We start from the raw sequence: 18,181 nt of genomic DNA, 5'->3' as shown, positions 1-18,181 counted from the left end.
AATAACTATAAGCTATTAAAGCATTACATAGGTAAGCATTAACGGAAAGAATCTAGAATGCATTAATGGTGAGTAGCTTAATTTCTTCATAATTTGGAAAAACGGAAACACATATCACGCCTAAAAATCAAACCTCATTCCAATTTTTGAGAAGTGCATTCGGATTACCAATATCGATAATAGAGATTTAAATGTGTTTAATCTGGTTTCAGTGATGAATGGGAAGTTATGTGCAGATAATGTATGAATATGAATGAATATGTAAAAAAGTTATCCAACACAATATAATGGTTAAAAGAATAGGAAGATGTCGTTGATTGCAATTAAAGAGAAAGATCTTAAATAAAAATAGAAAGGTTTATCTCTAGCCAAACATTGTTTTATTGGGCCAAAACTTGAAAACCTATAAATACTCTTTAACAAAAACTTACAGTTTAAAATGTTAAGTATAAGGGTTGATTAAACGCCAAAAGGTACACAAATCAGCAAGTACCCAACATTTCATTAATACTTCATTAATATTTAAGTAATTCTACTGCATTAATTTTCATTAATATTTTTTTGAATTTATTAGATGTTTCACAGACCCTTATGCTGGCCATTTTAATCTACAAAATATTTGTTCAAGTAGAACACCATTTAACTTAGATTGACTGTAATATCTAATCAACAAACTATTAATCACAGGTTAAAAAGAAAAACTTTATTAAAAAAAATAAAAAAAAATATGAGGCTAGAAAATTCAAAAACTTTTTTAAAAAAATGCTTACACCAACAATCAATGATTCATCAATGATTTCATTTATTTATTTTTATTTTTAAATAAAAATCGTTGGTTTAAGTTCATTCTTCGATTAAAGTAATTGTTATTTTATGTAGTAGTCAAACGTTTGTAATAATAAGTAATAAATAATCTGGCTTTATCGCAAATAATATAGTTTTCTTCAATTACATTCTCAATCTAGGTGTTCTTCCCACAATGTTATATATATGTAATATAAAATAAAGAAAATAAAGATATGCATATTTTTAGGACAGCTAACATAATTATTCCAGTATTTTACTATAAATAAAATTAGAGGGACTACATTAAATTACAATTGAGAAATGAATAATTATTGTTGAATAATTTACTTGATATTACCTACGCGTTATTTGTGCTCACAAATACTTCGGAAAGACGAATTCTAGACTGAAATATTGTTTTAAATCCGTGATTCAAATTTAAATAGTAGCCGACTCTACTTAGTCTTTTTCTACTTTAACGTGCATGTACATACTCGTACATACATGTGACTACTCAGAATAAAGAGCATAATAAAGATAAATCAGAAGAATAATTTGGAATAAAGCTAAAATAAAGTACCTATTTAATTATGAAGATATAATATACATTTTATCATAATTAGAACAAAAAAATAAAATATTATGAATGAACAAAGGGAAGGGATTAGCTATGCGGTTAGCGTATTGGATTCCCACGTGGAGGTTCCGGGTTTGAATCCAGCTGCAGACCCTTAGATTTTCTCTTTCTAAGAGCTTCTTACAGCTCACTGTCCGGGTGATGGACAGTGTTGTCTGTAACGAGAGAACACTGTCCGGAGGCCGGCAGTGCACTGAAAAAAGCTCCGGGCGCCAATAACCTTAGATGTTGAAGCGATTTAAATAATAAAAAAAAAGAAAAAGAAAATGAATGAACTGGCCAGCATAAGGGTCTGTGAAACATCTAATAAATTCAAAAAAATATTAATGAAAATTAATGCAGTAGAATTACTTAAATATTAATGAAGTATTAATGAAATGTTGGGTACTTGCTGATTTGTGTACCTTTTGGCGTTTAATCAACCCTTATACTTAACATTTTAAACTGTAAGTTTTTGTTAAAGAGATTTTTGTACCTTTTGGATAGATTTTCCTTTTTGTATGTTCTTCAAAGTTACATATCTGCTTTACAGATTTTATTAAAATTGGGAATAATACATTTTAATTGTATCATTATAACCTGAAAAGGTGTTGAGTCGGAGTTACTACCACTGGAGAGATCTTTTTAAAGAATGATTATAGTTGCGGTCCCCAAACCATCCTCAATAACAATTTTTTTGAGAAAGCATTTTGAATAAAATAGGAAGGTAATTTGTACGTAAATAGCAAAATTAAACTGCGATTTCAGTTCTTCCCTTTAAGAGAAGTAAGAAAAATAAACTGCGATTACAGTACTTCTCCCTAAAAGGCAAAGAGGCAAAGATTTTGAATCGAACGACAATTCATTCATGTAAATCGGTTCACTCATTGATAATTTTAACGATTGCAGTACTTCCTCTTAGTACGTGTAAGAGCATGATGGCACTTCACAGCCACGTAGAGGAGCTTTGATCACTTCTTCATGCTAAATTTTATCAAAATCGGACTAAGCGTTATAGAAATATTGGTAATAATAGTTTTAGAAAGGGCCTTACCTGGGTGGGGCAAACTCCCCTCCTTATGAGGCACAGCGTCGAGTCTTTTAAAGTGCGAATCTGTACAAAATTTCGATTCGAATGACACTTCATTCATGAAAATCGGTTCACGTTTCGATAATTTGAAACGATTGCTATACTTCCCCTTAACAAGTGTAAGAGCAGATCGTCGCTTTAATGTTACGTAGGGGAGCCCTAACCCTGTCATCCTACCAAATTTTATCAAAATCGGGCTAAGATTTACAGAGTAATTAATGATAATAATTTTGGAGGGGGCCTTACATAAAAGAGGTTAACTCCTCTCCCATTCCATGTACAGCGTCGAGACCCCCAAAAGGCACATCTACATAAAGTTCCGAATCGAATGATACCTCATTCATGAAAATCGGTTCACGCGTTTAGGCGCTACGTTGTTTACAAAAAAGGTAACAACAACAAGAAGAAGAACAAGAACAATTTTTGAAAATGCCGTTTTTGCTCATTTTCAGCATCTTTTTTCTCAAAATTTATCAAATCTAGGTTGTTGCAAAAAAATTACAGTCATAAAGGAGGATTTGCCCTATATTATGAAGAAAATTTGGGAATTTTATCTTTTATAGAAAAAGAGAAAAAAATTGTCAAAGTTGGGTGTTTTTCAACGTTACGCTTTTTCGTGCAGTTTTTGATGATCAACCCTTATACAACTGTCCTACCGGACAGTTTTAATTACAATCAAATACACTAGTTAGAACTGAAACAATGGTGATAATGGTGATGGAGAAATTAAAGTTATAGTTGGCCTAGTTTACTGTATTTGTACTACTAGGTTCCTCAAGAGTTTATTATTAAAGAAAACCTAGGCAAAGTATAGTGTACGGATCTATACTAACCAACATGACCAATCTGGGAGCTGGAGTAGTAGTTTCCTCCTTCTTGATAGGATATTTGCAATAGTCTCTGGCCTCCAGGTAGGTCGGATCGTCTCCGTGCATTGTGGCTTTCACTATGTAGTGGGACAGTTTTCCGTTTGGTTTCTCAGGTGGTTCCCACCTAGCAATTTTTAACAATTAGTCTAGTAATCTAATTGAATAACAAGATTAATGCAAATAAGTGTAGATTAAATCAAGACTGATATAGACTCAAGAGTGTTGAAAGTTATTGTTTTCCAATATGTTTAATTTGGTTAATACAATTAGTTAATCTTAAATAAGGGAGCATTTTCTAATAAGTGTGTACTTACGTGACGACGATCTCACTACTGGAGTTTGAGTGCGCCAATAAGTAGAGAGGCATGCTCGGTCGACTGGGCAGCGTCCTCACGTACAGCACAGGACTCTGGCCGCCAGTACTGTCCACCGTGTAGGTCTTCACAAAAATAGCATATTGGGTATCCGGCTGCAGCTTGGTAATCGTATGATGGTACATTTTCAAGTTGGACATACTCTTATCCTCCTCAGAAATGGCTACATCATTCAGTTTCCAAGCATTCTCTTCACAATCGTCCGACGGTATCGCTGTCGTCAGATTGCCGTACGGTTCTTCCATGTAATAGGCAATATACCTGGTCCAGTGTAAATTAATCGTTTTTTTAAGGTGGGCTTGTCAAGTTCCCTTCCCCCAATTGCAAGAGAGATATTGGTCGGCTGGAATCATTAATGTTATTTCCTTTTTAATTTCATAACTGAGAGTTTAGTCTAAAGTTTATCAGAATTTTTAAAATTTCCAATAAATTGCACTCAGTTGCTTTTTCTCAATTATTTACAGTCGAATTTTACTGAATTTGGGGAAGGAAACTTCTATTATAAACTTTATCAACTAACAGAAACAATATAAATCCTTAATAAATGAAAAACAAAATACACATGTAAATCATTAAATAACAAAGTAATAGTCCCTGCGGATATCCCAGCCTAACAACAAAAATAGAATTCAATTCTGACATCTCTCCAATCGCACAATATAGAATATATATATATAGGGCCTCAGAAACAGAAGATGAACCCCTAGCTCAGTCCAATCCATGGTGTCATGCGACATGTGCCGAAGGATGTATCCCATATGGATGAATGGGTAGAAAATCTAGTATCTAAGGCAAGTGGTAGTTACTGCTAATTAACAAGCCCACTCTTCTTAGAACTTCCCAAGGAAGCCGGGGCGAGTGTACGGGTCATCATCTGGAGGTGCTACAGATCTGTACAGATAGTGGGGGCACTATTGACTTGTTTGGTCGCTAAGAAGAATACTCCGTAAACAAATAATTTAACTTTAAAAAACAAAAAACAAAACAATATTTTTTAGTCCCCCTAGCATGTTGTCCTACGATCATTTTTTGTGCTGCAGGAACGCACGTACAACATGTTTGCAAGAAAAAGCGGCAGGTTTTGAACTGCAGATTTTGGAAGTGATCTTAAGGTTGATCCTGAAAGCTCCTGCTCCTTGAATCGTATAACAGGCAAATCCTTCTCAAGGATTAGATGGTGACTGGGAAGTTTTGGGTAAATAGAGAGGATGGTTTCAGGATCACTGGTAGCAGATTGGGATTGGACAGAGGCGAAGGCACTTGGAGGGACGTCAGAGTGTAGAATCAAAGACAGAAACAGGTATATTTACATTAGCAGATTGATTTAGTTCAGAGTTTTAAGTGTTAATTCTCCTTTAGCTGGACGGCTTCTCTCTCAATACACCACAAGTTTGGTTGAACTCTGATGTGTTTAGCGATTTTATACACAAATTCTCTGGAAACTTTCATCAATTGACAAACAACGCACTTGGGTACATGTTTAGTACCAATATCAACTATTTCATGGTGGAAGCCATTAACCTTTTTTTAAAAAAATTAATGGAAATAATGAATTACCAATAAAATACCTGCCTTGTAAAAACTACAGATGTATTGTTGAAATCTGGTTTATGTATGTGGATGACAATACTCTGGCTGAACGTAAGATGTGCAGAAATATTCAATTCGACCAGATTACAGGCAAATTTTACACCATTCTGCTTTGTCACTTCCGTATCCTTCACATCTTTAAAGCCAGCTATAGTAGTTAATTCTCTAATATGTTTGATGCACAACTTTGGATTGTCATTAAACAACGGTCTCCCCATATTGATAGTGAAGTTTCTGCCAGCCGGTCGCTTGTCCCAATTCCAGATGGTCATCAAATTTTGATTGTCTTTGATAAATAATGAATAGTTGCTGTTGAAATAGAAATGGCGATCTCCTTGAATTATTCGCAGATTTTTAAAGAAGTCGAGCGACACCAGTGGAAATGATCTTGTAATCTAAAAAATAAAGAATACAATTTAAAACTGTTTCTTCCGCTGTTTGATCTTTCTTCTTCCACTCACAGGTCTGATTTACAAATTTTCTACTCATTTTGATTTTAACGAACTTTTTTAGTTTTACTGTCATGAAACGCACAATTGGAAGCTAAATGAGTAACTCCAACGGCGTTGGAAAAAATTTAGGCCTGCTTTCTGTTTACATTAATCGCTTATTTTTTCTTTTATAAATACTTAAAATATTCACCTTGGATATTTATTACTTCTTTTTTTTATCAAAACAAATAAAATTTCAGATTGTAACAATAAACATTGAAACATTTAAGTTTTTATCATTTGAATATTTGATATGCTTGCCATTTTTTTGCACATATGGTTCAAGCAGAATGAAACGCAAATACAGTTGAAGCCTATAGTTACCTTTAATTGCCCTTGTATTTCCTCAATCATGCCAAGACTATCTTCTAGTTCGGCGGCCACCACTGACTGTTGGCCAGACTTGATTTGGATCTCCAGCGAACCAAGGATATGAGTGCATTTCCGTAAGCGCTCGGCTTTCTCCAAGCTGTCTACCACCGAACCATAACATTCTTTCTTACATTTACCTGAAATTAGAATTAGAAATACATCACTACAGCAAATTATATTTACAATTATAAAACTTAGATTAAAGAATTTAGAAAATCTCTCCTATGATGATGTTGCGGATATACTATTTGGTTATACAACGTAAACTCCCGGCGTTCGGGGTAAGACAGCTGGTGAGGACATGCTTGGTTTGACTGGCGGTCACCAGTGCACACAAAAAACCCGACAGCTGACACGGAAATTTTTGTTGGGAATTCTTCGTGTTGGTGGGAAACAGTCTTATCACCTATCACGACTTTCAAGGTTCCAATTACAGGTGCTGCTTCTAAAAGAATAGCAAAGACATTTGTTTTTCATCTTTTTCAGCATTAATTTGCTTACAAGGAAGGACTGGTTAACTACAGTTCGATCCATACAGAATAGCAGGACTGGAGCAGCGGTCTATTTTGAAATTGGAGAGCCCTGATTATGACAATTGGTGAAAGAATTTTCAGTCTTACGTCACTGCCCTCTTTTCATTATTGGGCTCAAAGGAGGATTCTTTAGAGATATTGTGATAGAGGTTTCCTCTTGCATTCATCTCACGGCGGATTGTTGGAGGTTTGTGAGGAGGTAGGCTACAAGATCTTTGGTCGGAAAAGGTTATCTATAGACCAGCTCAAACCCCTCCTAGTTCAAGTTAGAAGTTATGGCTCGCTTTGTTCCATCAGCTGAGCATTTTAAGGGGCTCATTTTTCGCCAGGGAATTTATCCTAGACCCGACCCGTAATACTGCTGTTTTTCTTTGTGCTTGCTTTAGGGGCCCAATGGGGCTTTTGTTAGCGTCCAGCAGATGAATAACTTAGAAGAAATAAGAACGAAAATTGAGTATTCATTGATCTGAACCTACAGAACATTTATGGATAAAGTTTTCATCTATCTATAAACTACCACACCTTAGACATACTAACCATCTTTGCAACGTTCGCAGGAAGACATAGTGGTTTTCTCTAATCCGGTAGGACAGTCTTGTATGCAAGTTCCGTTCCAAACAAACCATTCCTGAGGTTTACTCCACACAACGTCGTCTTGACCTTTTTTTCGTTCAATTGCTATGCGATAAGTTGAATTCGGATTTCTACATTCTTCTTCGGTTACACAGTAATGGTTCTCAAATGCGTACCTATGACAATAAACAAAGAATGAAATAAACACCTTATAAACTAATTTATCAAGTATCTATTCTAAGCGTAATGCTACGAGTAAAATACAAGGCAAATCAGCCATTCTGTAAAAGAAGGCATTCAAGTCCATGTAAATACTGAAATAACATCTAGGAAGTTACTGGAGTTTAAGGAGAACATAAAGTCCGAATTTCCCAATTAGCAGGAAAAGAAAGTGTGCCATTTCTTAAGAAATCTTCGAGAGAGTCCGAGTAAATCAAGAAACTGACAGTGAATCAAGAAAGTGACTATACTACCCTGCGTACATATAACCTCGAACTGGCACCATCAGATTATCCACTGTTCTACTTAATGTCTTATTTCCTTCAGATCAGTGATTCTACAATAAGTAGAGTAAGTGAATGCTGACTAAATCAATAAATCGCTCTAGCTGATATTCGCTACTTACCTATTAGAGGGGCAAGACTTCATGCAGCCGCCGTCGTGATCGAACCGGCGACAGGCTTTACAATTGTACGGTCCCAGGCCAGTACAGCCTCCAACGCACTCATCGTCACAAGGCTCGCCGTCCGGAGTCACCCACTTTCTGATTTCCTATCAATATAATGTATCAAATATTAATACAAAATAAAATATTTAAACATTTATATTGGAAAACTTCTCTCAAGGAGGGGGGAATAAGATTTATTATTGAAATAAAGTAAACACATACCTGACATTGATTTCTTGACCAGCACAGATTATTTTTACAAGCACATCCTGGACATTCCGGGTCAGTAATTGGTGAATTTCCCACTAGAAAATGATCGCCGCCGGGTGCAATTTGATCCCAGTCTATGGTTTCTGCGTAGCATAGTTCTGTGCAAAGAAAGATAATATATTATTAAGGAAACTGTATCTTGAAGATGGTGTATGAATTCATAAAATTATTCTTCCTAAAATCAATAGCGAAAACCTTCAAGTTATATGCATTCGCTTTATAACTACCGTCCCCGCAGCTATCATTTTTACGAATGGGCTCCAAGGTCAACCTAAAATGACAAAGTCTGAGATGATTTGTCATTCGTGGCTTTGTTCCCTCGACCTTGACCCCTTAAAGGGCATTGCGATCTAAATTGGCACCTAAAGGAAGGAGCCATAACCCTTTTGTAGAATTAAGCTGAAAACATTCTTCGTACTTTTGTACATTTGAGAAATTTTAAACGAATCTTAACGTTAAAAAAAATATGAATAACTAATTAAAAATTACATTTTGTTTAAATTAATTTCGTTTTAATTTTAACAAACCAAGTTTGTTGTTATAATTGATTGGAAATGGCGGTGAAATAATATTGTCTGGATCTTCAATACTGAGGCTCTGTTAGTATTCGATTAGTGTTAATCCAAGAAACAAATTTGTGAAAATTCAGAACTGAAGGGACCTTGAAGGAGCCAGATGGAACCAGATCCATCCCTTCTTAGGAGCATTTACGGTTAGAAAACATCTCCACAAGGTGGGTTATTCTACTCGGAACCTCTCTGAGTAAGCTTGGCAGTAGGAGGAAGAAATTGCTTCTTGCACATGCTGTTTGAATCGCTGCCTTCAAGAGGTTGGTCATGTTGCGGCCAAAGGAGATCATTCAAGGTTATCTTGCTGACAAGTGGAAAAGATCCTGGACCTTGTATGAAGAGAGATTTACCTCTGGAGGATGGGTCCAGTACAGCTTTAAGGGAAATGTACCCTTAGTGGCTAGTTCCGATCAGAAGTGTGAACCTCGAGATTTCTTTACGATGATCTGCTCAGACCTCGCCTTTATTCTGAATTCCAAGGTTCTGGAAGAACACGTTGCCCTTGAAACTTCTTTTTACAGCGAAACAATAAAGCCGACTACCATTTAGTACTAACTGAGAGGGTTACAACAGCCTCTTTCCACGCCACTGTTTGTGGCTGGTAACTAATCTCGAGAGATTGTCCCTTAATACGATCTGACTCCAAGTGATATGGAAGCCGGCAATGTCAGCACTTAATGTCAACGTACCGCTGTGACCTTCCCAGGCGACCCGCGACCCTCCCACCCTTCTTCTTCTGCAATAATAGCACACTGTTTCCCATTTAATATCATTCTATTCTGTATTAATGAATAATTTGTGTTCCATTTTGAATTATTTATGATGATTTCATTTTTTTTTTTTGTTGCATCATCCTTTAACCACTAGCTTGGTTTTATTTTCCCAAGAAGGCGCCTATAAAACTGTTGTTAGAACCATACAATATTCTGGAATTGCCCTTTATGAGAGTAACTCACCCCGACTCAAAGTACCTCCATTAAATAAGGAATTCATAGGTGTACATGTGTTTATATTAGTAGATATTTGTTAGTCGGGTGACTGTACTCGGTCAAGGAAAACAACAGACTGAGCCTGGGACAACAGTCCAGAACTAGAAACAACCACCCCAGGTTTTAAGAGTCCGAATGAATCAGATACAACCATAAGGAGGAACAACCTTGACGATCAAAGAACCTAAACCTAACCTCGTCACCAAGAAAGTTGACTGGAACCCACTACTGTCTTTCAAAACCTAGTTTCTTCCACATATCGCTTTTTATATTTCCTTATTTCATATGTACGAATATGACTTCCTTTTTCTGTAATTTCCTTTTGTGTACATAACATAGATTCCTTCTATATACTATAAAAGAAAGTTCCGTGCTCGTACAATGCAATAAATAGAGAAACACATTGCCCTATTTATAGACTAAAAGGTTAAATTTAAATTTAGGTCACAATCAATAGAATGCATGGTAGTGGAACAGAATCTGACCCCATTCTGGTAGGGCGTTCTCTCCACTAGGGGCGTGACACTCCCCCCAAGGGAAGACCACAATAAACACAGGATCTTATCGCTTAAAAGGTATGTATCGCCTTTAAAAAGATATTTTCTCATTCTGTTCTGTTAGCTCCGGCCTCTCAGTTCGATACAGCAGTCCAAAATAATCCTCTATAAACACACAAACCTTGCTACAATAATTAAAGTTAAAAATCTGATTTGGTTCGTAGTGCAGGGTTATGTTGTTGGTTTCACCTGCCACTGCACGCAATTTTTTTTCTATCTCATCATTAATCATTAGAATCATTAAAAGTGGAAGTCACATTCGGCAAACCAAAATTAATCCCTTTCTTATTATGAATGAAAATCCCAAACGGTCAGAAAAAATGCGAGCTATAACAGATAAAAATCCAAGAAATTTATATTCTAACTGACGAATACAGAGTGCGCTCATCTCAGAATGGGATGAAACCGACAGAAATCAGTAAACAATCTTTCGACTCTTTGCCTTTCCTCATTTCCAAAGCAGGCTCTCCTACACGTGTACTTTTACATTGACTCCCAAATTTCTAATTTTCTTTTGCGCTGCTAGAAGTATTTCTAGAAGTCTCTTTTTTTTTTTTCTTTTTGCACGAATCAAGTGCATTTATTTCCTTGGCTTTCAAATGCTGGTAAGGAATGTATTACGATCATGTCCAATATCGTGCTCAATGCACAGAAGAAAGCATAACCTGCGCCATTTTCCAACAAGATACCCCATTAACAAAATTTCCCTGGAGAGATTATTCGAGACCAACGAACATTTCATGATCAGTGTGAGTTTAAAGGAAATCCTTGGATCCATTTTCCAAGGAAAACGGGAAAAATAAACCTGACTGAAAATGCTGACTAGACACATTATCAGGCCGACCACTTTTCCGAACTCAGTTCATTGTCAGTATGTTTCCAGTACTGCATGAATGGTATTACTTCATTATTGCAAGAGATAAGAGAACTGATTGAGAAAGAAAATTAGAAAATTAATGGAAAAGTGAAGATCAAGGGGAGAGAAAACAACTTTTCTAGGCAATGATGGTGACGTAGTAAGAATCTGGTGTGTGCGAATTGACTGAGACACGCCCAGTTCGATAAGGAGACTCTGAGGACTCCGCGAGTGGCTCACTTACTCCAGCAAGACGAACGTAGATCGCAGCCTAGAAGACAGAGATAAACAAAACAAAAAACGAGAGAAGAGAACCAAAGTTTACGTCGCAAAACAAGCCTTAGATGTGGATGTAAACAATGGCCATTGTTTTGGAGCAGAAGTTTTGGCAGGCAGCTGGCGAGTGTCCACGGCTATTAAAAAGGGAGCCGAAAAAGGCAGAAGACACAGAGAAAAAGCAAGTGTTCGTGCATACCACCGCCAACTGACTACAGCGGAAAGAGTTGGAGAGTAGTGTAGTGGTTATAGGCGGGGTTCCGTAGTAAAAACATAGCCACAGACTTCTTGTATATATCAGCCTGAGTGTGTGTGGGTGATTCAAGCTCCTCCGCAGCATTCACAAACTGTGCCAACTTCTACTACAACTGTGCTGTGGTATCGATCGGCTCGGCTCTGCCAGAGCCTCACTTTACGCAAGCCTGATTGTAGTGGCCGTACGGCCGCCGGGGGTGGGGTATTGCCAGGCTACACAAGGCGTGGCGTCACAACCTAACATTATCAGAAGGACACATCGTACGAGCTTGCGTACAACACCTATCAATCTTTCACCGCACACTCACAGCTCCTAACATGCGCATCGAAACCCTCTGTAAATAGAAACCAAAAGTGATGGCCAAATGAACTATAACTTCGTACGGCTGGCCCCCCCTACCCATCCCTCTACTACTTCCTTATCAATAACCTAAAAGTGACGCAATAACTGGACGGAAATCTACACCATCATTGTTACTACGTTCTTAGCCGAACGAGCGGCTGCAATAATAATAATTCATAAAAAAATAAACACAGGTTTATAGCTGTTTCATGCGCAGGAATCAATGTTATAGCTAACTGCGTCATTTTGGACTCTAACTACGTAATTAATTGGAAACTTTCTCTAACTGTTAAGTAAATAATGGAAGGTGATGATAACAGTCACCACTTTCATTTACTTAACTGTTCTCGTGGTTCTAACTCACTAATTTTTCTTCAACTCATAATTTTTGGAACACATTTACTTCTAACATTACGATCTGTTAGAGGAAGTGAACTCAGCATATATTCAAACAATTGAGAGGAAATCGCGAGTAAACCTAAAAATCTTAAATTATCAATTCAGCACAGTGCCACTTCCGGTTGAGGACAACTTTCTTCAAACTCAGGATTTTAGCCTCGTAATCCTGTTAAACATATGCATTATCCTAAAATGGCACGTTAGAGTGGACACACCCCTCCCTCCTTAGATTGATCTTAATCGAATTTTCCTGCACAAATTCCTGCAGCTACAAATGTGCAATTAGTTGACTAGTTGAGCTGCAAATACCTCGTCATGGGAAGCGGGGATTCACTATCCAGCATTCCAGTCTTCTGCGTCTGGGCTCCAAACTTTGGATCTAGAAATGACAGCCATCAAGCTCGCTCTGGAAAGGAACCAGGAGCTAGTCAATCAAACTGCGATTCAAGCCATCGACCCAAACTGTAGCTACGATGAAACTGTGTACAGTTCAAGGATCCAGCCAACAGTCCTATCAGAGTAGGGATCTAGCGGTTTGGTGGATCTCGAGCCAATTGGCTGCGATTTTTCGAAATTGAGCTAGAGTTCACTGAAAGTTCCAAAAAAAAACACTCTTTCAGGAAGAGAAAACTCAAGGTCGTATTAGATCACCATCCTTACTTTTGAAGGGAGAAAAGGGAGTGACGTAATAACAGAACTGAACTAGTAGATACCTCCGCCATGATATCGTAACAATGTCAGAAAAAGGCAGCAATCACATGGAGATCTACCAGAGATCAAGCACCACTTGAGATCGCTCAAACTGAAGCTATTTAAGTAAATGCAGAAACAATTTGAGAGGAAACCAATTTCTAACACCCAAAATATTGGAAAGTATATTAGAAGCGAGAGCGGTTTAGATCGCATCTCTTTGTGGGTAACTTCGCAGTTCTGTACAAGACAGGGTCAGGTCAATGCGAGTACGCTCTCACCTCTGACCAAGGTTGTACAGTTTCCATTGTTTGTTAGTTACCAACCAATAACTGAAGCAGATTCGTGCCTAAACCTAATGCACTACAAAAACGACTTCTTTTTTTTTGTGTTTCTTAATTTAAGCTCGTCACAGCTGAGACCTGTTCGCTGCGAGCTGTCTTCCGAACAGGTAGATCACCTTGAGATCCATCACCGGGGACAGTAAGCCATAAGAGGCTACCAGAAAAATAAAATTTTTGGACAGTTCCGGTTCCGGCTCCGCGAGGATACAATTGAGCAAATCCCTTTCCTGTACGATCTCTTAAACCGTAAACATAATCCAAGAATTTGTACTGAAAGCATGATTCATGTCAATATTAATCATGTTCACTTCATTCAATACAATAAATTGTTGTTCTTAAAAGAAAGAATGACGTGACAGCTTGCCCAGAACCCCCCCTCCAATTTAAAATTGAAATTCCCTGTGAAGCGTTTCACACACTAAAATGGCGGACAGGATCTTGCCCGAGTTCAAGAGAAGTCCTTTAATAATACAAACCAAAGTTAAAGAACTTTAAGAACTTTTTATTGAAACTGCGAATTTTCTAGGAAATCCTAGAAGCCATCAAAGACATCTGTGAAAAACTGACAAATCTATATAAAGTGGTGTTTTCCTTCGAGAATTTTTCTAGGCCAATCCGAACAGACATAAGTGATGAGACCGTACAATCTACTAAATAGCACCGTGAGAGGGAAGCCTCTAAACAATTTCCTCCAACAGACTTTTTAATCACAATTTTGTGCGATAAAGATTGAAATAAAAGTTTTAGATCTTACGTAGGTCAACTTGAGTAGCATGTTGGCCAATCGATGGAGCCATTTTCGAAAAAAATCTCAAAAAAGTGAAACAACATTCTCCCACTTCCGGCAGTGAGATTGCCTCAAGACAGACATGTGTACTAACATTTCTTGCACACTACGCGCGTGCGGCGAATGAAAGGAAGTTAAAAAAAAATATATATATTGTCTAGACTGTTAGTGTAAGTGCGGTGGCAAACCAATAAAGGCGGGTATTAACCGGGGATCTGGGTCAAGTCCCGCAAAAGCACCGTCAGCCCGCCACAATGGCCACTAATTCTTTAAGCTCCCTTCCCGCCAATATACAGCGCGCTCAATAGAAGTGCCGTCTTCTTTTCTCCCGCCACAATTAATTTATCTAGGGTTTTTTTTTCCTCTCTATTCTATTCTCCTTAACATTTCCGTTCATCATTTTTTAAACATCACACTTAACTGCTCTGACAGTTTTATTTCTATTTCTTTAAAAGGCCGACGGAAGTCTGGGAACAACACTGTCTATATTAAGAACTAGATTTAGGAACTGCCAGACAGATAATATAATTTCTGGCAGACAAAAGTGGCCGCTGTACTGAAGTAAGTACGAATGCAGGTGAGCAGCCTGGCGTGGACAAGACTTAAGTTTAAACTAAAATTCTTTCTATTCCTGAAAGTATTAATTTAATTTTCCATTCAACTTTTCGGAGGAAACTTTCGAGAGCAGGTGTGTCTGCAGCGTACATTGCTCCCTAGAATGGGCGCTGATTTTACCACCTTGAGTTAATTCCCGGGTGAGAAGAGCACCAGTCGATGAAAGAGATGATGTTAGAAAAAACGAAACAGGAGATTAGAGGCCTACCGACGCTTTTGCACCGCAGTGGATATTGATGAACATTATTCCACCCACTGAGAAGGAGATTGTTCCACGATCTAACTTACCCTTAAAAAAAGCATAAGCATTATGCTATGGATTACTTGGCGCAAACCCACCGGTCAGGTCACTCGAGGAACCTCGGATAAGATCAGCAGAATGTCGCTTGCTGTGGCTAGAAGTTACAACCTCTTCGGCTCCTAAGGCTTGTCAATGGTATCTATAGGGGTCAAAAGTCACACGAGTCAAAGATTTTGGCCCTCAGTACTGATGTCTCTAGGGAATCCTCATGTAGCCCCAAACTAGATCAACAGTTTCTATGATATCAGAAGGAAGATCACAATGGACTTTTTGGTACAAACGCCTTTTCGCTCAAAACAAATCTAACTGGCAGCTCCTAAAACCTGCAATCATTTTATTTGTACAGTATTTTAATACATTGTATACAACTGTGTGTAATGCAGCCAAGTGCTATCAACAAACTGTAAATGGTTTAAGAGATGGAGAGCACCATTATCCGAGAACTGCAACATTGTGTGAGATGAAAGTAATTTTTTTAAAAAAAGGTTTTATGACCGTTGAATTTATAACAGTTACATAACCTTCCCTCCTGTGTTCTTTTATTTTGTAACATATGTTCAAAGTAACAGGCAAACATCTTTATTTTAATATGTAGTAGTCAGTTCTCAAGACAAATGTTTTGTATCAAATCATTTGTCCAACAAGAGATATTTGTGTTGAGAGCTCCATTAAGTGCGGTTGGACCACACTTGACATCACAAACAGCTTGCCAGCCACCGAATCGTCCAATTTATAGCCAATAACAAACAATCTTAAGCGATCACGTACACAACTCATATCGTAGGTTCAAAACTAAACGTTTTCTTTGCAGTAAGCATTTCAGAAACAAGTATATTCTTTTTAAAGTTTTTATTCCCTTTAAAATTTCACAAAGTCTATCCCGTAACACCTAAATAGCCTAAAAACAAATTTACACAACAAAATCCAATTGGAGTCCAACAAAGCATTAAGTACGTGAAAAGCACACTTTTTTCCAAAAAGAAAACATTCTTCGCTTTTCACAAAACTACTAGTCATTTTATTAGGAAAATTCTTTGCAGGATATTTCTTGTGGAAGGTTTAGGCTCTATTTCTTGTGAGGTGGAAATTCCTAGCTTGTCAGTGGTATCTATCGGGTCAGAAGTCACATTTTTTTCGGCAGATATCGGCCGCCCAGTACTGGGGAATCCTACTCCCATTCAAGTGATCCTCTTTGAACTCGGGATTTTTGACGGGTCAGCTGATATACGTATTGAACTGTGTAGATAGACATGATTACCACAGCCCAGAAAATGGGCTAGTTTACCGGCTAACTTATAACGTTGGTAAGAAGAAAAGCTCTAATGAAAATTCAAAGAAGAAAATGAGAAAAGTGGAAAAGTTGCGATTTTTTAGAATCAGGTGATTTCGATATCGAAATTTGGCAAGATCGCAAGAAAACAGCCTCTTTCTAAATAAACAAACACTAACTTGAAACAGTATTATTTATAGCCAATATGCAAGCTGTAGGATTCATATTTGTGGAATTCTTTTAGATACACACATTTCTCGGTGCGCTATTTTAAGACTTGCAATGAATTCTTTCTCTTCTGAGCACAAGCCACGGAAAAGAAAATCAATACTATAAATCAGACTTAAACTGTCGCCCGACAAAATATTCTCAGTTTGAGCGTCAGTTTTAAAAGGGCCCTCCCGTGGAACATTCCACTGTAGTACTATAGTCTGCAGATTGACCCAGTCCCGTTTTAGTACCGTTACCGCATCCTTTCACCGGCGCGGCGCAACAGTTTCGCGTTATCACTCTCTCTCTCACACACACAGCGATAGGCCTGAATCTCCCCAACCATCTGCATTCCATGAACGGTAGAGCTTTTCAAAAATAATAATAATCCTGTGTCTACCGGATACTAACAATAGAGTTTCACATTTTTTATTGCGTAAAGAAATAACAACAGCGCTACCAAAAAAAATCTTAGATAAGGTTCATGTCAACTTTTCGAGCACTTCCGGAACTTGGTCCCCTGGGCCAACCAAAGCAAGGGCATGACCTATCAGTGTGGCCAAATATAGACGACACCCTCATACAAGAATTAGGCTTCAAGGTTTTTTCCAAACTAGTCAATAGCCACTAATGGTTGTTGCCTTAATTTGATATTCAAGACAGTAGAAGAACTTTTACAGGAAGATGGAGGTCCCAAGGGGAACATTACTGCTCCCATCCAAGTGAATTTCTTTGAACTCGGTATTTTCGATGGGACAGCTGTTATATTATTGAACTGTGTAGATGGACATGATTGCCACAGCCCAGAAAATGGGCTAGTTTTCCGGCTAACTATACCTGGAAAAACTTGTATGGTGCCAGCAAGAAAGACCTTCCTCAGCCATTTTGTGTATTTTATAAAATACGATCGAGGCACTTTGCTCAGGTAAATCCTGAGCCAGGATGTCATTATCTTGCAAATTTCGCTCGAACCAACGAAACTGAACTTTAACATACTCAGTCCAGAACTAGTTTCTAATCAGTACAATTAGAGGTGATTGTTTCCTATAGTACCAAATGCTGTCTATACCAACTTATAATGTCATCTTTTCAGGATTCCGTCCGGATTCCCTAACTGCTGAGCTTCCGATCTACTCCAGTGCTATGTCCATTATCAGTGCTCGATTGTTAAAAAAAGCGTTCACTGGGGCGAAATCCGCTGTCGGCCAACATTATTTTCTGCTCGCACCAACAAAAACGGATCCGCCTAGATCACTATTAGTTCCTATCGGTGTACAGGTTGTTTTCACTTAGGGAATCACCCACGTGAAGTCGTCTAGGATGATGCCAACCTGGGTATGATAAAAGTAGCATCTTGAATGTTGGAGACTCCTTCCGAACATGCGATCATGGCTGTATCTTTTAAACAAACAAAACTCGCTAAATGTTAGCGATCTTGAATACAGCCTCAAAGATATAGTCGCGAAATCATTGATTATTCTTAAGAGAA

The 18,181-nt window shown here is 37.8% G+C and overlaps 1 protein-coding gene across 4 annotated transcripts in view; it reads right to left on the bottom strand.

Annotated features, from left to right (window-relative positions):
• LOC141453620 (insulin receptor-like) overlaps window positions 1–18,181 on the bottom strand; it is a 175,667-nt gene that overhangs the window by 83,734 nt on the left and 73,752 nt on the right. For all 4 annotated transcript variants that reach the window (XM_074127055.1, XM_074127057.1, XM_074127056.1 and 1 more), the window contains exons 4-10: window positions 8,184–8,329; window positions 7,920–8,065; window positions 7,259–7,470; window positions 6,141–6,325; window positions 5,308–5,720; window positions 3,676–3,996; window positions 3,326–3,485 (exon numbers count right to left, since the gene is read on the bottom strand). In XM_074127055.1, the coding sequence (XP_073983156.1) occupies window positions 3,326–3,485; window positions 3,676–3,996; window positions 5,308–5,720; window positions 6,141–6,325; window positions 7,259–7,470; window positions 7,920–8,065; window positions 8,184–8,329 (1,583 nt within the window). The remainder of the gene's footprint in view (window positions 1–3,325; window positions 3,486–3,675; window positions 3,997–5,307; window positions 5,721–6,140; window positions 6,326–7,258; window positions 7,471–7,919; window positions 8,066–8,183; window positions 8,330–18,181) is intronic.

This window comes from Rhodnius prolixus, unplaced genomic scaffold, assembly GCF_049639745.1.
Source record: "Rhodnius prolixus isolate KJV_2025 unplaced genomic scaffold, Rpr scaffold_3, whole genome shotgun sequence".
NCBI classification, from domain to species: Eukaryota; Metazoa; Arthropoda; class Insecta; order Hemiptera; family Reduviidae; genus Rhodnius; species Rhodnius prolixus.
The sequence above is the reverse complement of the archived record's forward strand: the minus strand, read 5'-3'. Positions and strand labels throughout refer to the sequence as shown.